General features: G+C 43.1%; 2 protein-coding genes across 6 annotated transcripts; one reads left to right on the top strand and one right to left on the bottom strand.

Annotated features, from left to right (window-relative positions):
• The first annotated feature begins 142 nt into the window (after positions 1 to 142).
• Cep135 (Centrosomal protein 135kDa) lies at positions 143 to 19,341 on the top strand. 5 transcript variants are annotated; one of them, XM_067357575.1, is made up of 23 exons: positions 144 to 306; positions 393 to 559; positions 650 to 803; positions 1,066 to 1,366; positions 1,475 to 1,704; positions 1,892 to 2,084; positions 2,184 to 2,350; positions 2,421 to 2,616; positions 2,707 to 2,922; positions 3,051 to 3,184; positions 3,257 to 3,358; positions 3,426 to 3,680; positions 3,751 to 3,846; positions 4,091 to 4,320; positions 4,663 to 4,873; positions 4,955 to 5,070; positions 15,779 to 16,058; positions 16,116 to 16,313; positions 16,469 to 16,645; positions 16,740 to 16,942; positions 17,201 to 17,332; positions 17,416 to 17,523; positions 17,599 to 18,026. In XM_067357575.1, the coding sequence occupies exons 2-23, from the start codon at positions 546 to 548 to the stop codon at positions 17,828 to 17,830; spliced, it is 3,945 nt and encodes a 1,314-aa protein (XP_067213676.1). In that variant the 5' UTR covers positions 144 to 306; positions 393 to 545; the 3' UTR covers positions 17,831 to 18,026. The 5 variants fall into 5 exon arrangements, with proteins under 5 accessions (XP_067213677.1, XP_067213676.1, XP_067213675.1 ...); XM_067357576.1 differs by having other exon boundaries at positions 143 to 306; positions 393 to 803; positions 1,475 to 1,641; XM_067357574.1 differs by having other exon boundaries at positions 393 to 803.
• Positions 5,268 to 7,958, bottom strand: LOC105675942 (uncharacterized). The gene is made up of 4 exons (XM_012373450.2): positions 7,237 to 7,958; positions 6,919 to 7,112; positions 6,497 to 6,840; positions 5,268 to 6,404 (listed from the first exon to the last, which is right to left on the bottom strand). The coding sequence occupies exons 1-4, from the start codon at positions 7,729 to 7,731 to the stop codon at positions 5,683 to 5,685; spliced, it is 1,755 nt and encodes a 584-aa protein (XP_012228873.2). The 5' UTR covers positions 7,732 to 7,958; the 3' UTR covers positions 5,268 to 5,682.
• Positions 19,342 to 19,470: the final 129 nt, after the last annotated feature.

A 19,470-nucleotide genomic window follows, 5' to 3' on the forward strand; every position in this document is an offset into this window, starting at 1 on the left:
AAATATGTGTTTTGATTGGATGACGCGTGACGCGACGCACTCAGTGGGAATTCAACCATAACGTACCGTGTGCCGCTGGCTTTATATTCTTACACCGTGATCCTAACTTTAGACTTCAATCTAGGAACAATCGGTTTGGCTCGTTAGATTGGTAATATTTTTAAATTCTCAAACAGTTCGTGAGTAAACGTCAGATTGTTAATGATTCAAATTGGAGTGCAACAAATAAATTGCTTTTAATGCTACTGGCTAGATCGTGCGTTTAATTTTAAGATTATAGACAAATTAATTATTAGTGTAAGAAAGGTGTGTATATTTTAGTGTATATTTTTATTAAGTGAACAAGTTGCAAGGTTTAAATAATGATTGGTTTGAAAAATCGATTGTTACAGTGTACTCATACATGTTTATAGTGTCAATGCAGTCCCAGACACTTATTTGACAATAATGACATTAAAATATATTCATATATTCAGTTGTTTATAATATATGTATATATATTTAAATACAACAATGGATGCTGTAGGTTATGTTTTTTAACCATCATGGAAACAACTTGGTACTATACTTATTAATGTATAAATTGTGTCTGTTATTTTATCAATTGTGTGAGGATGAATGGAGAAACAGAATATAATGTCGCCACTAGGTATCGGACAGTTAGAAAGCATCTGGACAATTTGGGATACAAGCATGCTTTATCGTTAGATGCTTTACCTTTGATAGAGGCTTTACTGGCTGATCTTATTCAAACTACTGACAGTTTTAAACATTTTAAAACTATTGCTCAGGAGAACATTGAGGTATGTTTTAGGAATAGTGCTATTCCAATACAAGTTTTATCTGAATTTATGAAGAGAAACAACAGTTGAATATAGTTACCTAATTATTTGCCTAATTTCAAGACAAAGATTAATTATGAAGGAGACAATTTCTTGCATCATAATTTTATTAATGAACAGTACAATTGTTAAAAATCATATTGCTAATAATTTTGTTCAATCATAGAATCATTTTTAATGTTTATCCGATATACAACATGATAATATTGTGTGCTGTCTGCAGGAATGTAATCGGTTACAATTGACAGTTGATCCTTACAAGTGTGATAATACAAGATTAGTGCGGGAATGCAACCAGCTTCATGCAGATCTCTTAGAGGTTAAGGAAGTACATCAAAAGCAAGTCAGGGATCTCAAGAAGCAGATATATAAGGTAGAACATGAATGCAATGATCTGCAATTGGCATCCTCCCGTAACATACATAAGATAAAGGAGTTGGAGAAAGAATCAGCTGCCAAGTCTAAGAAAATATTGGAGCTTCAAGGCAAATGTTTAAAACCAACTATTCTTAATGCTGGACTTGGTAAGTCACTCTGTTATTTTGTTACAAATGTCTATGTAAAATATTTAATACTATTTATTTAATATCCTTAGTTTTAAATAATTATATATCTATATAAAATCTTTATAGCTGCTAAAAAGCGTCCCTGTTTCCCCCTTCGAAGACCAGTTTTAGAAGCTGAACCAATGCCAAGACCAAGAAGCAATAGCTCGCTACCGAAATTAAACAGTGTAGAACCAAAGATAATGAATATAATGAGCATGGCAGATCATAAAATGAATTGTTTAAGTCAGGAGGTAACAAAATTACGAGGGGAGCTTTTATTACAAACTGAAACTGTAGAGACTCTTGAGAAACAGGTATACTAAGCATCAATTTGTTTGTACACATTTCTGGGATGTTTCTGTCATGCATGAAAATACTTGGTGTACCAATAATCGTTAATATTTTGCATGCTAAAAATCACATTGATGCATGGTAATGGTATTTTTAATACGTAAATGTTATCCATTAACACATTACTATAAAATAAAACATTTTGTATAGCTAACCACGAAAGAAAAAGAAATAATTCGATTGAGAAAAATGTTGGAAGGTGGCCGTTCTTATGCTGCAGTTACCAAAGACTGCATCTGCAAGAAGATGGAAAAGAAATCTGGCGCTGTTCATGACATTATGGAATTGAATGAAGTGAGGACTCTTCAACAGGCCAAGTTAGAGTTGGAACAGCAACTAAAAGGCAAGAATTTTAATAATGTAAAGAGAGATTTTGTTATTACATAAATTTTTAACTTGTATATGAACAATTTATATATTTAATTTTTCTTTAATGATGCAGAAGCTCTAAATAAACAACACGATGCCATGTCTCAGGCAATGAAATTAGCAACACGAAATGAGGAGCTAGAAAAAGAATTGAAGGATATTGATCATGTTGCATTAGCTGTCGAAGCTGATTGCAACTCTACAGTCAAAGAAAATAACAGGAGAGTTTGTAGACTTCAGGTAAATGTAACGATTTTATTTATATATATTTTCAAAATTTTCCCGTTCTTACACTTATATACTTGTTCAGGAGAAGTTAGAAGACGTCATGACACAAGTACATATCCTAGAACGCGAATTAACCGTAGAACGTAGAGAGGTGCAGGAATTGAGAGCGGATTTAGAAGCATGCAGGCTTGAGAAACATAACATTCAACGCACTCTAGAATCTACATTAGATGAAAAGAAACAGATGTCCGATAGAATCAATCAACTAACAATCATTGGTATGTCGAAATTGTTTAATCTTTTTTTTTTCTTAACAGCCTGAACCAATTAATTTATGTCCAAAGTGATGGTTCAAAATAATATTACAGAAAAAAGTTTAAATGATGAAATAGAAAGACTGACTAAAACAAACGAATGCCAAAGGCAAGATATTAATCAGTTGCAATCTACTAATAAAATATTAGAACAAATGCGTATGAAGAATATTGTACAAACTAACGAAGGGGATAATCAAACACAGAGAAAAGTAAAGGGGGAAAAGAATGATCAGAATAAAGGGATAAAAACATTGAAGAAAAAAATTGGTATTAATTTGCAAACTGATTTTTCGCGCAATTCAGTTAACTTTCAATATATTAGAATAATTATTTTTCAAAGAATCGTGTAAAAATTTTATTATAGGACATAAAAAACCCGTTTTATATTTTTTTAGCATCCAAGAACCATAACAGCGAAAAATATGAAATAAATCATCATTCAATGGCAAAAGACGCAGAAGTTAAAAAAGATACAAACAATTTTGATATGCAAAAACAGATTGACGAAGCGGATTTAAAAATTTTGTCTGTAAGTAGTTTATTTAAATAGCGATTGATTTTATTAAGAATATAGTACCAAAAAGAGATATTTTCTATGCAGCTGCAACAGTCAATCCAGCGATTGGAGGCAGAACGAGATCATTACAGAAAAGAGTACATTAATTGTCGAGATGAGCAGCGCAGACTATCGGATAAAAATAATGTAAGAATAGAATCTAAAGAACCTATAAGAAATTGTACAAAATTTATCAGTTTGTGATAAATTGCAGGCTGACTTGTGGACACGAATTTATGAATTAAAACGCGAGTTAGGCGATAAGGAGCAAGCTTTGAGCAAAGCACAACTGGAGAAGGAAGAATTTTATCACCAGAAGGAGGATCTCGAAGCACGATTGCAGACTTACAAGAATCAGCAGAGACAAACGTATGCTCCTTGCATACCTTGCAGCCTGTGCAAACCTGCCTGTATTTGTACCTGCGTGACCGGTTCACCGATCTCCACCGGAGACCTTAGCGCGACAAAGGTACTCGAAGTTATATATAATTCATAGAGATATAAATATTCTGTTCGCTCCAACTTGGATTATTGCGCAGACGATGTTTGAACGTCTGGAACGGGAACGAGACACTGCCAGGGCAGATGTGCAGCGACTGATAGAGGAGCGTGATGCGTTACGAGAAAGGCTTGAGGTGAGGTTATTCGATTTATAAATTAAGTTAGCTAAAATATTACGTGTTGATTTTTTCGACACTTTAATTATTCTAATAACTCGATCTTAAACATCTCATTCGCAATTTTACTAACTATATGTGTCCAACAGCCACATGCGCGGCTAATATAATGTGAATATTAACTTATTGCTAATGCATTCCAACACTTGGATATGGCGATGTGTGTATCATGAGTGCATGATTGGGTAATGTCGGGATGTAGATGATGTCGGAAACGCACACAAGCGAACAGCTTCGCCTGAAGGAGAGTTTAGTCGAGGCGGAGAATCGATTGAAACGCGTGGAGAAAGAACGGCAAGACCTGTTGGTTACTCAGGGCACGAGGAGGGTGACGATAAACGGCCTCGAGGACCAGTTGGGCGACGTGCAGGAAGAGCTACACCGCACCAAGCAGGAATTAATGGCACAACGGACGCAATATTTCCAATTACGGTAATTACATTTTTCCGAGAATTAAATAATATAATTTCACAGTGAATTTAGTCGGATGCACTAATGTGCGCTGGGCGCAGATTAAAGCCTGTTGTACATTTCATTCTATTTCTGTTTAATTGTAAAAACTAATATAACTCAGCACACTTTGAAGAATCGAACATATATTCTATACTAAAGACAATCATGGTAAAATGATAATTATTCTGAGCATCTAGCAGAGATTCAATTTATTTATATATATATACATATTTTTATATCAATTTATGATACTTAATGTACGCACTAGCGCGACCGATTAGTTTATTAATCTTCTTTTTATTTTGTTTTGTTTTGTCTTAGAACTCTGCAAGATCAAACGGATCAAGCACTTGGAGATGTGCAGGGCCAACTGTCGCAGGCAGAATCGGAGCTGAACAAGGCTATGGACCGCAATAAGAGTGTGGAACAACAACAGGCGCAGTCGAATGATCAAATCAAGGAATTGAAACAAGAAATTAACACTTTGCGCTCGAGCATGACACACTTGGATCAAGAGAAGGATCGATTGTTGGTGAGTGGATTATCGCAGCTATGCGTCGCTACTTCTTAATTATCAATGCGTAACATTGATTATATTTCATTACTTTTGCAGGTGGCATTGGACGAGAAGACGGAGAAGATTGCCGCATTGGAGCGAGAACTAGTGCACAAGGATCAACAAGCGGACGGTATGCAGCAACAAATCCGCGACTTACAGCATAAAAACGAGTAAGTACATCTGCACTCATACACTATGTTCGATAACTCTTAAAACTAGTGGCACATAACTCTCGAAAACCTTCAGATCTTATGAATCGTAAGCAGTGTTACAATGAAGATATAGAATACAATAAATAAAAACACATATAATAGTAAGGCTCCATATGATAACAATCAAGAAATATAATAGAAGAGCCGTCGCAGGATGTTAGTGCTAAATTTTTAATTTTTCTTAAAGAAATTAATAAATTAGTCCGCAAGAGACAGTTAAATTGTACACCGATCTCAGATCGAGATACCTAAAGTGTACGAAATTTTAAGTACATTGCTCTCATACATCGAGAAACTTAATGTACATATAGGAATTATTGGAAAGAAAGGAAGAGAGAGAGAGAAAAATACTATCAATAAATAAAGTCTCGCTTAGCAATGCGAGAAAAACTGAGAAATAACTCGTGTGACATTATGTACATCAATTCACCATCATTCTATCGTTCTTCTCGACAGAAGGTTTGAACACATCGCGCACGTTTATCGCTAACAATAAGTAAAAAAATAAATGTACTTAAATCCTACGAACGCTCGCGGCGAGACCTCACCGCGCTCGACCTATTGAGCCGCCTAGTTCGCCCTCGACTTAATATTGTCGTTGAGAAACCTGGCCAGCCCGACCGCGGGCGGCTGGCAGCCGTTCGGCGAGATCAGGCTGTTGCTCTCCAGCTCTTCCAGGGCCTCTTTCGAGCTGTCGGCGATCCTCTTGTAGCCAGGCCGGCACTCGCATCTGGCCTTCGGCCGCGGCTCGCTGCTCTGCCACAGGCGGCCGTTCCGCGGCGTTCTCTGAGCGACCAGCCACTCGCCGGCGGTGCACGGGCCCTGCGTGTACAGTTTGTAGCACGCCTTGCCGATCCTCACCGTGCCGGGCGCGCTCCCGCAGTCGTCGCCGTCGTCCCTCGCGCACTCGCCGGCGTCCCTCATGACGCTCGTGCATCCGCACACGCCGTTGTAACTCACCCCGTCCAGGGACGGCCTCGCGTTGTAATCGTACAGCACCACCTGCCCGCTCGGACACGGCCCCCTCATGCCGATCCTGTAACAGGTCTTCTCCTGCGGGAAGTACAGCCTGCCGCGCTTGCACGGCACCGGAACACAGGCCGACGAGTTGACGAGCATGTAGCCGCTCTCGCAGGGCCCACGCGTGTGCAGCCGATAGCAAAGCCCGTTCTTGTACAACGCGTGGCCGGGCTTGCACACGCATCCGGCGCGCACGACGCCCTCCTGCGACGATCGGTCGTCCGTCGTCGTCACCGCGAAGTGATGTCCCTGCGGGCACGGCCCGATGCCGCCTGCGAATTTCGAAACAGAGGTGTAAGGATAATTTCGCAATTGTTATCGCGTTCGATTTTCCAAATGGCACAACGCCGGGGGCTTTCTATACCTAATTCATAGCACATCCCGCTCGGCTCGTGATAATGAGGTAGTTGAGAGTGACAGCCGCAGGCGCCGCCCGGCAGGAAGAGCTCCCCGGGCTCCGAGCACGGACCCTTGGTGTAATGCTCGTGGCAGCCGCCGCCGTTGCCCGGCCAGTGATACCTGCCCAGTTCGCCGCCCGTCGAGCACGAGCAGGCGGCCAGACCGTCCTCGCCCAGGACGAGGAGCTCGCCGCGCGGGCAGGGACCCCTGCTGAACCTCGGATAGCACTTGCCGTCCCTCGGCCAGTAGATCTCGCCCGGCTCGTCGCAGGCCTCGGGCTCGCGGCACGTCCCCCAGCGACGTTTCGCGCTGAAGACACGAAGTTCGTTGCTGATGAGCGTCGCCCGTGCGCTCGATTCGTCGGAATGGAAAGGAAAGCTCGATTACCTCGCTTTGCCGGGCGCGTCCGGAACCGGCGCGAAGAACTGACCCTTGGAGCAGGACGCTCTCGTGAATATCGGATGGCACAGGGCGTCCCTAGGCGATTGCGCGGTCCCCGGCGGACATCTGCACTCCGCTGTCGTCCCGCCGCCGCCGGCCGCCGGTCCGAGTTCCATGGTTTCCGGACACGGAGCGCCGATCTAGTGGAACACAGTCGCGCTCTTTTCAGAAATCGAAGCGGATCTCTCGAGGCCGACATTGTCAATCTCTCGTGCGCGAGATACCGACACAGTGATGGAAAAAGAGAAAAGAATTGCCACCTGCCTGGAATATTTTGTAGCATTTTCCATCGGCCGGCCAGTACAGCAGTTGCCAACCGCGCGGCTGCGCGGCGCAGGGGTTGCTCGACGGATCGGCCCACGGCGGCGGCATTATCGCGGTCCTCGCGTCCACCGCTGACAGAAGGCAGATCGCACACCCTAAGAGAATCCGCATCGCGCTGAAAAAATTGCCGCGTCGATGAAATTGTTTCGCAGTGTAATGGAATAAAACGAAGTAAGAGATCGTCTCTCGGCTGTTAAAACGCATCGCAATTAATGAACCGTAAAAACGACGACAATTGCGAAATACGTTACCTTTCATCTTTCGCGCGCGCAGAAGCGATTTCACCGTGTTTGCGCGTCGCGAGGCGGAGAGCGCTTGAAAACGAGACCGTCGCGATGATGCGAAGTGTCGAATGCGAAGTGCGTGTGCCACTGCGCGCGTACACGCGAGTGGGACGAGCAGAAGTGCGCGCGACAGCGAGCGCAAAATGACCATACTTTCACTGTTTCGCTATGGCAATGGCATTGTCCCTGGCGGGCAGGGCTTAGGATGGCGACGTGTGCGCGGAATAAGAATAAAGCGTATAAATGCTCCCCGCGTCGCCGAAAGCAAAAGGTCTTTTCTCTTTTCTTCTTTTTCTTCCCCCCCGCGATAACCGTCCGACCGTCAAATTGCGCGAGCCTCGATAGAATGCATATTTGTCGCGAATCTGTTTCAAGCAGGATATAATTTGGACGATATCTTTCGAATCTTCTCTGTTGAGTTTAAATTGCAGATATTCACGCGCGAAAACTTTGACAGCGGACTTGCACGCGTTGCTGAAAGAAACGCGACAACATCCCGGCTCTTCCTTTTTTTTTTTTAAGTCGAGGAAGTAATTAAACAGCGTGTGGTCTCGTCGGTATTTCAATGTTGTTGCCAGCCGAGCTTTCTTCCACGACTTTTCACCGCGATTATATATAAAGTCGGGAATCTTATCTCTCGCGCCGCGTAGTATTTTGTTTCATTATCGACACCGCGAGACTCGCTTCGCGATTGTCACTCTAATTGCTTAAACGCGATGATTTCTCCGATGCTGGTATGCCGAAGTAATCGATAACACGAAAAAAAAAAAAAAGATTACCGCGATCGCGGAGGGCGTGCGATGCAGCTTTCCCGATAATTTGCACAATTTCATAAATTGCGCGTCGTTTATAGAACACGGTGAGTCGTGTCTTGAAAGTAAACATATTACTGCGCTCCGCGCGCGGAATTAGACATTTCCGTTTCCTATCTAATTAACGCCACGCGTTGCTGAATCGGTTTGACCGCCGAGCGTGGAGAGAAGTGCGGGATTATCATTCGCGTGCCCCCGTCGCTCGCGAGATCTTTGATCAAAACGCTCGCAGGCGCGAACGCGGGCGTGTTCGTTGCACAATCGTCTAATTAGCGAGCATCCAGCGGGGGCGCGTTACGTCAGAACTTTCTCGTTTATGGAATTCCGATCTCCGTTAAGCACACGGAAACAAGCGGCGGGAAGATTTTATCTACCGGCGTTTCTCTCCTCGTCGAATTTCGAAGAGTTGGATTTTTTCAGTTATTAGATCGAGATTATCTCGCGGATCGAAATCTGCACTCGGAAACGGCGCAGTTTTCAATTCGCGAACGAGCGTCAGCCCGACTTCCTACTTGCAGCGTCGATTCCGAATGCGTGGGAAGCGCGAGCGCCTGTGCAAGCAGACGCGTGTCCGCGGATGCCGCGGATAATCGCGATCGTGGCGAGGTGCGAGATTCTCGGTGCACCGGCGTCGTGCACGTGGCGCTCGGTTATGTCCGATAAATTTCGGCGAGAAGGAAGGCACGCCAGAAATTCGAGGCGTCACTCTCGAATTGAAAGCCATCTCTGCCGTCGTGAATTCCTGTCGCCCGATGTGTTTTTATCGCTGCCTGCCTCGCGGCGATGACACTCGCCGTGGATATGCTAATACTTGAAGCTTATGCAACCTGGGATACATTGCATAATTTATGTATATTCTTCTTTCTTTATTACGCGTTTACGGCCGTTGACAAAATTCCGTCGCCTTTCGCGCGCAACCGCGCCGCAATTTCGCGACGGCAAAACACTTTTGCTTTCGGCTCTTATTTCCGAGGACGTCGTGTAAAGTAATTCGTATGCGCCACCGGAATATGCATATAAATATTTAGCGTAACGACCTGCGAAAGTGGGATAAAGAAATGATCGCGGCAGAAGTTGCATTGTTTATTTCAGCTTTTAATAATATAATTTCGCGTTTGCAGAATGAATTATAATACTTCGCCGTGACACTTTTGCGTACGCGCTTTATATCGCAATTATTTATTTGTCATGATTTTATACTTTCTTTGCCAGATGCACTTTCTCCGTCTTCCGTGTCGTTAAATTGTAATAGCCAGTTATTATCCGAGTCACTCGTCTTACACGGGCGTGCACACGCGCCGCCGCCCGCATTCGCAGCTCGTGGAACTCTAGGATGTTTCGGGATCGCTTTGATTATAATTAAGATCGCGCTTATATAACGACGCGTGTGCCTCGCGAGCGTGGCGGTGGACTTGTGTTTCCCCGCCGTAAAAAGAAAGTGCCTGCTAATACATCATAATCGATCGCAGAAATCACGCAATATAAACAACGCGGTCACGTAACATCGATCGATCGCGGCGATCCTTTGACCACCTCGGTGAGTGACGATAAATCTCGATAAATCTCTCTTAAACACCGATTCGCATTCCGATTCTAATTTTGAGATAATTCTGTTTTTTTTTTTTTTTTTCTCTTTGAATGTTTTATAATTTCCTTAAGTCTTCATTATGCAGGAGTTCCAGAAGACTCAAGGATATCACAGTGTTACAGTGAAAGGATCATTTTGAATATGTAACTTTTCGAAAAATCTATCTTTACGCTCAAAAAAATATTTCGCTGATGTAGTTAGATTTCTAGATATCGCAACAAGAATGTATCGCTATTTTTCGTATCTGTGAAAACATTGTTTGTCACATATAGAATTTATAGCAGTAATGTTCTAGCAATAGCATCTGAAAAATTTAGGTACCATTGCTAAATGTTATTCATTGCATAATCGAACACGTGATTGATCTTATATAGATAGGCGCTTTAGAGAAACTTTCTTTTTAAAGTTCACAAACAATACAGATATATATTCTGTTTCTGTCATCTAAACTGATTAAGTAATTACATATGCAATATCACAACAGTTGCTAATCATTTATCTGTTTTAGTTAATTTTTTACACCTAGAAAATTTTAGCTATTATTGCAAGATCATTTTTTTGAGTGTACGCGCTGTATATCATCGGCAAGCTTCAAAGTCACATGAGCTGTTAAAAAAAAATAAATCTTTCAAGATCGACCGGCATTTGATGATTAAAACTTTTGATACAGTGAAAGGATCATTTTGAACGTGCAACTTTTCGAAACATCCATCTTTACGCGACCGCTGTGTATCATGGATGGGTTTTAAAGTCATAGAGCTGTTAAAAAAAAAAAAAGAAATTTCTCAAGATACTCGTGATCGACTGCAATGTTCAAAAATCTATTTGCCTCGCTTTACATTATTCAATTCCAAGATTCGCGATTATCACATTATGCAGGAATTCCAGAAGACTCAAGGATATCACATCCTTTCGCAGATGACGATCGCGACTTCTGTTACAGTGAAAGGATCGTTTTGAACATGTAACTTTTCGAAAAATCAATCTTTACGCGCTGTATATCATCGGCAAGCTTCAAAGTCACATGAGCTGTTAAAAAAAAATAAATCTTTCAAGATCGACCGGCATTTGATGATTAAAACTTCTGATACAGTGAAAGGATCATTTTGAACGTGCAACTTTTCGAAACATCCATCTTTACGCGACCGCTGTGTATCATGAATGGGTTTTAAAGTCATAGAGCTGTTAAAAAAAAAAAAAAGAAATTTCTCAAGATACTCGTGATCGACTGCAATGTTCAAAAATCCATTTGCCTCGCTTTACATTATTCAATTCCAAGATTCGCGATTATCACAATTACAAAAAACGTCCATCGTCTCCGTCGAACAAGGCTTTTGCAAATAATTTTGCGGAAAAAAAAAAACATACCTCGACATCGATGTCTTCATGTCGCTGCTGGACGATCGCCGTCACGTCACCGTTTCGCGAATTGCCTTTCCTCTCGGTTCACCACCCGGTTCTCCGCATCCCACATCAGAGTCTCCCGAACCGACTCGCGTTTGTGTCGTTGTTATCGCCGCGGGAAGCTCGGCGAGACTGAGACCCGCTCGTCCCGGCTTCGCGGCTCTACGCCGTTACCTAACTCGACCGAGTCGGGAACCGAATCCGCCGGCGGGATGGACGCAATCCTGCGTCCAGCCCCGTCGTGACTAATGCAATCCGTGTCCGGGACGGGAAAACCGTCTCTCGGCATACCTCGGGGTCGCCGTCGCCCCGCGAGCGTCCCTCGCGCTTCGCGCGATACCCCAAGCCGGATCGCAGCGAGTCGCGGCGACTTGTTCGCGAGCGAGTTCGTCGCCTGCGGAATTTAATTTTCTTCGCGGGCGAATTTAGTTTCGCGGAATGCGCTTTCAACACTTTTGTTCCGTGCAAGTTTTCATTCTGCCTATTCATCGTTACATCAGCGATACGGCATTTATATTTATGAGAGAAGATATATGTTCACCTTAAATAGATATTCGAAAGGAAAGCTAGTTTAAAAAAAAAACTGCAAGTTTTACGGCGGACAAATCCGTTCCGACGAATTTATTTATTTATTTTTTTTTTTCATAATGTTGCGATTCGATATGTATGCATGCATTATACATGCCGCGGTGTGGCGGTTTTCTGGTATGCAGTCAGTTTAGGTACAAAGACGTGTTCACATTTTGACAACACAATGGCCGTATTTGGGCAAACGTGGAATGCATACGTCGCGCGCTTTGCATCCGGTTCGGCAATAACCGAGCATCTTCTGCGCATGCAACTGTGGGGGAGGAAAAATATCGTTACTCCGTGCGTGGGATCTCGAAACGTGTAGATCCAATGAGATCATCTACGATTTGATTCCATTCGCCAAATTTGGCGCTTCGATAAGCCATCGTCTCGATACGATCGGATGACACATCTATTTTTTGGATTTAAACACTGCTTAAGCACTCTAATGTCTTTATCTAATGAATATTTTGGAAAAGCTGTGTCGTGCAAATTCTTGCAAAGTGAAAAAATCTGTTCCGCCAAATTTATTTCTCTTTGTGCGCGATGTTCCGATTGTTCTAGCGCTCACTAAAAATGTCGACATTGCGACACTTTCACACAACATCTGTTATACGAAGAGAACTTTCATCTTCGTCGACCTCTCGAAATATCGTCATTAATCAACGGCGATCGTTACGGTTTTATGGCCGGTGCGTAAGTTTTTTTTGTGAAATGTTGCATAATACGTTACGCGTCCGAAGACGAATCAGGCGAGCGTATAACGATCTGACATTCATCCGCTTCCAATGTGAAGGGATTACAAGCGGAGCATCGCTCCGCTCTTGTTTATTTGTCGCTGTCGCATCGATATCTTAAATCATCTTAAGAAGTTACGAGATTGTTCTATTAAATTACGTCTAACAAAAACCACCAACTATTTCACATTCATATTATTTTCGATACACAAAATAATATTGAAATTCAATAATACGTTAAATATTTTTGAAAAATATTCTTGCAGCGTATTGAAATTTTTAACTGTAAAAACAATATTAATATTACAAATTTATTATTAAGAATTTGCGGCAATATTCATCTTTTTTGGTTTTTCTTCTCAACACGCGTCTTCAATTTGTTAAACAAAATTATTCGGAAACGAGGAGGATAACTTTATCAAAATTCACGCCGAGTCATTGTCGGAGTCGCGCTGGTTAATTCTTGTTGCGTTCGGCATCTCAACGGTTCTTCTCACGCATCATCTCCTCGCTTCTTCAAACTTCTCGGATTACTCGGTTTCGAAGAAACCTGCAGTGCCCTTTGCCTATAACGGTAACGCTAAGCAAACCGGGAAGTCGCCTAAAGGGAGTGCCTCCTCTCATACTTTCGTGAGCTATGAATAATATTACAAAGACGACTCGTGCATTTTCGTGAGCGCCGCGGCTCGATTTTATCTACGAATATCAGAAGATGCAAGACTTCGTAATTTGAATGAAAAATATTCGTCGAATCGGAGAGTGGCATTGTTCGAGATGCGATCCTCATAAATAATTCATCGTATCTTCAAGCGGTCGGAAAGCCATGCGTCACGTGTCATTGAGGAAAACTCGAAAAATTCAAAGAGCCAAGAGCGTCGTTCACGAATACGGCGTATCGATTTAACACGCATCGATATCGGTTTACCGATAAACGTAGCACGCTGCACGGCTCCGTCGGATTCTCCGTAACGGGCTCGGTCCCGTTTTCCCATCAATTCCGAGGTGTAAAACGATACCGCCTCGCAATCGACGAAAGGAGCGAGAAGTTCTAAGTGGACCCTTCTTGGGGCAATGCACTCTCCGGCTCGGGAAGGCATCGTCGCTTTTGATAAAGGCCGTCCGTTCTCCGTGCAAATGCAGGCTTATCTCAATTGGTCTTCGATATATTCATGCCGTATTTTGTTTTCGCGCGGATTTTAAACGAATAGAAAATGCGATTTGCTATCGGACTGTCCTGCAGCTTTCACATTTAACGCGACAACAAGTATACCGCGCCGGCTGCCTAAATCGCGCGAATTTCGGCGCGACCAATCGATGGCGCGTAAATTTTGACCTCGCGGAATAGAAACGGCCGCGCGCGGGTGATTGAAGCCGCCGAGTCGATTATTCGCGATGTCGCAGCGAACATCTTTGCATACATTAAGAGAGCGTTTTGTAGAGCACTTGCGATGCTTTCTATGGCACTTTTCCTTTTACGCTATCGTCACGGCTGTGAACTTTCCTTTTAATCGTTGACGTTGAAGAAAAAGAGAGAGTGAGATGTAAACTATTTGAAAACTCCCGCGTGGAAGCGAGACAATTAAGCGTTAAATAATAGCTTCGAGCCGAATCGAATCACATGGATTCGCAAATCCGGAAAATTTGCAGCATCGAGACGGCATCAAAGGCTCGCTTGCCGTTTCAGTTATGTCTCATATTCCGGAAATCTTTCGCGCCAGGAAGTGCATAGGGGAAAAAACTGGTAAAACTCTCCACCGACGTCGCGTTCGCGGCTAGGAAGTTTCATCATCGGTATTTGCTCGCGCCGGGACTTCGCCACCGGTTGAAGAGAAATTTATACCTTTGTCGCGGCAGCCTGCGGAAATAGAAATTTATTTCTTCGAGCGAGCGCATTGTTCTGTAACATCCGTGACATAATTTCCATCGTCATTATCGCGAGGTGATAATCCGCCGCGAGGCGTGACGGATGAATCGTCGGGCACGCGATAAGGAGATTGATTTACGCGAGTCTATAATCCGCAAGATTTGCGGCGACGTGATGAAACGACAAGCGCGTGGGATGTCGGTGTACGTAAAAGTGAAGAAAATGATATCAAAGTGACATTATTCCACTCTTTCTCGCGTAAGATAATGCGTTTCGGTTGATTTTTCAGCGACTCGTTGGAAATAATGTTTCAATCTGGTTGACACGACGCCGCGGCGTGGAAAATCCGCGTTGGTCAGCACGAAAATGCTTTCCCCGCGCGCGTGACGGAATCGATTTTCACTTTCATATTCGGACCAGACCTTCCGCGGGAGGCGGCTGCTGCCGCTGCCGAGAAGGACGGCTTGAGAGACGAGAGAAAGTCGACTGGCGCCCGGATCTTTCTCGCGCCACGACCATCACAGGTCCCGCGATTACGCAAGTCGCGCCGCGCGTAATCGACGCGCGGATGATGAATGGCCCGCGCCGCTCGCCGTCGTCCGCGGACGAGTTGGGACTTTGACGAGTGATTCGTTTCCGCCGTTGTCTCGTTAGTCCGTCGAAAGTTGGCAATTGATTGGCCTTCAATAGCGCGCATGGACGTTTTCCGCGATGAAAGTTGCGGCTCTTTTGTATCTAGTTCTGAAAAAAAAAAAACTCGAACGCTGTTATCCGATAATGCGTGATCGAGCATTAGTCAAATAAACGAGCGTTTCATCGGTTCTGCCTTCGGCGAACTGCTGCGAGAAATCTATCAATTTGTGCAAATGACGACACGAGAATCCCAATCACGTACTTCATTTCGAGAAAGAGTTGCGCAATTTGGAAGCGATACGCGCCTAATTCGTTCTCGGCGCCCTTGTCCTCTTTCGGGAACGCGCCTTGCGCCACGAGAAATAAGTGCCTGATCCGCATAAGTAAGCGCAGATTGATTTAAACTTTCGCACCGCGCGATTCGAGCAAGAGATCAAGGATGAAAATGACGTTAAACGGGAATAGCGTGTGCAGCGAGGATTGTCGCAATCGCCGCTTTGGAATTCGCCGACGCGTCGCTCGACGCGAATAAATAATGCCAGTAATATGCTTTGCCACGAATAAATCCGCCACGACGGTGTTGATTGTAGAATATGCGTCGACCAGAGCGCGGAGCAGGAGCGTCAGCTGAGATCGCTGCAGCTGGAGCTGGAGACGTTGCAGCGGCAGTTCGAGGCCGCGTCGGCGGACCGCGAGAACGCGATCCAGGAGAACCGGAAGCTGCAGGACGATCTGGCGGCGGTGACCTGCGAGGTGCGGAACTTGCAGCGCGACCTGGAGACCTCGCGGGCCGAGTGCTACGACCTGAAGAGGCAGCTGCAGACCTACGTCAGCGAGGTGCGTCGCGCCGAGGAGCTGCTCAATCGAAAGGTGGGTCCTGAAAGTCCTGTTGGCACCCGGATCGTCGCTCATCCCCGATCTTTCCAGGAGAACGAGAGAACGGAAATGCTGAACCACTTCCGAAGCCTCAGCCTGGAGGCGACGGTCTTGGAGAACAACAACCACAGCTTGGAGTCCGAGGCGGCGGAGGCCAGGGGCGCCCTTCAAACCGCCAGGCATCAGATACTCGATCTGGAGCGTCAGCTGGCGGACAGGGATTGCTTGATAAAAGGCTACGAGACGCAGGTATCCGCACTTTCTCACAATAGGCGCGGAAAAGCGCGTCGATATTCAGTTGAGAGTAACTTCGTTTGATTTTCAACGCAGAATTCAATAAATTGTCCAGTGAATATTATTGTAAATCCCGCTCGTATGTGATGACGATTTGACGATTTCTTCAGATCAGCAACCTAACGCAGAGTGTCGCCAGCATGGAGACGCAGCTACGACAGCAGCTCGACCAGAGGCACCGTGCCGAGGCCGATCTAATGGCGGTCAGAGACCTGTGCGTGAAGCTGGATCAGCAGAAGGACACGCTTGCGGAGCAGCTCGGTGACAAGGACACCGTGAAAGCGCATGTAAATTTATTCACGTTTTACACTTTTCTCTCATTTTTTTTTATACGCGTCAGCTTGAGCTCTCTACATTCCTTTTTTTTTTTGTCTCTTCTAGTACGAAGCGCAATTGTCGAGACTGAAGACTGAGCACAGTGTCATTCAAGAACAGGTGACGAGAGATCGCGTGACTGTCGAACGACTGGAGACACTCTTGGATCAAGCGAGGCAGGAATCCATCGACGCGCAGGCCGCGAATCAAGAGCTGCAAAATGAGATCGCTAGGTTGAAGCAGAAAGTCTCCGAACTTCAAAGTAAATTGTGCGTGTCATCGATTGAAAAATACAGTTGCGCAAGAATTGATTAAGCGCACGAGAAAACTTGTAAACATTTCGAATACATTTGAACCAGAAGATAACTTCTCTTCACGAATTGCTAAATTTATGAAATGTTCATCGCTTGTAAAATTTCGTTTTAATTTTATATTTTGAAAGTTGTATAATTATTAACGCTATTATTGCCTCTTCGTATCTTGTCAGTCTTGTATTGCACTTTACAACGTTCTGCGACTTTCTACAGATCATCGGAATCCGCAGAGCTGAGGCAGTATCAGAATCAAGCGGCGGAGTACAGCAGACAAATCAGCGAGCTCCGTAGACAAGTCACCAACGAGAGATTTGATCGTGCGCGAAAGGAGGAAGAGACTCGCAGGTATTTTGTCGTATTTGTCTTTTCTCCGAGTTCTTCATTCACATCCCGTCGAGTCTCCCCATCACGATCGTTTATAAATTTAGAAGTTTCGAAGAGTCCGCGACGCTCTTTCAACAAAATTCGCCCCAAGATCGCACAGCCCTTCCCTGGCCGGATGTTCCGAATGACGACAGTCTCGCTTCCACGTCCAGGTAGAATCAATGTGGCAATAATCGCGCCGAAAAAAAAAGACCGATCGGTTGATTGATCAGCGTCAATTGCGCCAGGCAAATAGATTGGCTGAAGAAACCGTACACCGCGATTCCCAAACAAATGTGCGTGCGTGATCTCAATCAGGTGGAATCGACGAGTCGCGACGACCGAGCCACGCTGCTCTCGCTCCAGTGTCGGTGTTCCTTTGGAAAACGCACTCCGCCCAACTTCGTGTTGTGCCCCGGCGCATCATCCGCGCAGCGCAAGTCCACTGACAAAACAGATGAAAACTCCAATTTTCCTTAGCAGAAAGTATCTAAAATACCTAAAACGATCTTAATATCGAGACTTTTGTAGGGAGTTTTAATTTTATTCGAGATAATTTTTGTGTCCTCACCGTTACATCTATATATACGTACGTTTGTAGGAAATATATATGAATTTCTGCTCAATGAAGAGCTGTCAATGATACATCGACGAATTTTCCGGCCGTGACTGATGCCATTGTTCTGTTTATTTTTGCAGGTCGCTAAATTCATCTCCGGACAGTTTCAATGTAGATTTAAATGTAGTCATATAGGGGACACACTGCGCATACGATGTCCCTTGATCCGTAGATATTTGCAGCGCGAAGAAGGTAACATCGGTAGATAAAGATATACCGCAAGATTGATTTAACGTGTGCAATGCGACTTTGAATGTAATTTGCACGCGTACTAAGAATCGTCAAATACTTTGTGATGCTCGTGTGAATGCAAAGAACGATATACATTACATTGATATATTTCTTTATCGAAAATAAACGAAACACGAAATTGGAAAGATTCGTGCTACCAAGAAACTAAGATTTCTTCAAGAAATAAAAGCGGAATTGATGGCAGAGACTTTGGAATACTTGGAAAATATACGATCCAAATTGATTACGTTGCAAGATACAAGTTTTTATACGGAAGAAAATGTAAAGCTTGCTACTTCTACTTTTCTGCAAGCCAAGAGTGTTTTTAAGATAAGCAGTTAGAGATATACATGATAAAAGCATTAAAATCGATCCTAAAATTCTTTCTACAATTCTGAGCGAAGCGATGTAGCATCGAAATCTCATTTTGAGATGTTAAATTTAAAAAGATACACACAAATTCAATGTTATTTCTATTCCGTGAATAATTCCAAGTTCTTATGTGAAGAATATTATGATGGATCAAATAAGAAAAAAAGTACGTCTACATGAAAAATAAATTAATACATGTATATAGAAAAAAATAACAAATTTTATATAGCCAAATAAAAATGAAGATCGTTCTTATACATGCAACAATTTATACGAGTATAAACTGTTTTGAACTATCAATATATAGAACGATCAAATAGCACAAATTGTACTTAAGACTTATATTAAAATTAAATTGCCAGCAAGATGCAATTAAAATAACTTAAGCACTGAAAACGTACAAAAGAGTGAATATAAAGTGTTTCGTAGACAACACTTTGAAATTATTAGAAATATTAAGAGAAAAGAATAAAAATAGAAAAAAAAAATCAAAAGAGCAATATAAATTACGAGTCTTAATGGGCTATAAATGAATTTTATGAGGTTTAAATTATTGTATGTGACTGAGATAAAAAATAATATACGAGAAATAGCCATATTTAACAAATCTTTCGAAATTAAGACAAAATAAGTGTCCTTCGAAAAGCCAAACGCTTTTCATTTATAAATATTTTAAATATGTCGATAGCGTAATACGATATATATATATATATTTTTAACTTTTGTACACACACGATTAATATCGCAATAAATTTTCCTATACTTTCTACTATTGTGTGCCAATTGAATTTCTACTTATTATACTCTAGGATATATTTTAATTAATTACTCTAAAAATAAGTATTAAAGTACGTGAAAAATAGTTGATATAATTGTGATAATCAAATAATTTTTTGCA

This window comes from Linepithema humile, chromosome 6 (assembly GCF_040581485.1).
Source record: "Linepithema humile isolate Giens D197 chromosome 6, Lhum_UNIL_v1.0, whole genome shotgun sequence".
Lineage (NCBI taxonomy): Eukaryota > Metazoa > Arthropoda > Insecta > Hymenoptera > Formicidae > Linepithema > Linepithema humile.

Bases quoted from the DNA above. Each gene is read 5' to 3' on its own strand.
- LOC105675942 (XM_012373450.2), bottom strand. From the start codon at position 7,731: ATGGTCATTTTGCGCTCGCTGTCGCGCGCACTTCTGCTCGTCCCACTC. The intron at 6,841-6,918 runs GTAATCGAGCTT...TCGTGTCTTCAG, and splicing joins GACGCGCCCGGCAAAGCGAG to CGCGAAACGTCGCTGGGGGA. The intron at 6,405-6,496 runs GTATAGAAAGCC...CGAAATTCGCAG, and splicing joins CGGGATGTGCTATGAATTAG to GCGGCATCGGGCCGTGCCCG.
- Cep135 (XM_067357574.1), top strand. From the start codon at position 615: ATGAATGGAGAAACAGAATATAATGTCGCCACTAGGTATCGGACAGTT. The intron at 3,185-3,256 runs GTAAGTAGTTTA...TTTTCTATGCAG, and splicing joins CGGATTTAAAAATTTTGTCT to CTGCAACAGTCAATCCAGCG. The intron at 3,847-4,090 runs GTGAGGTTATTC...GTCGGGATGTAG, and splicing joins CGTTACGAGAAAGGCTTGAG to ATGATGTCGGAAACGCACAC.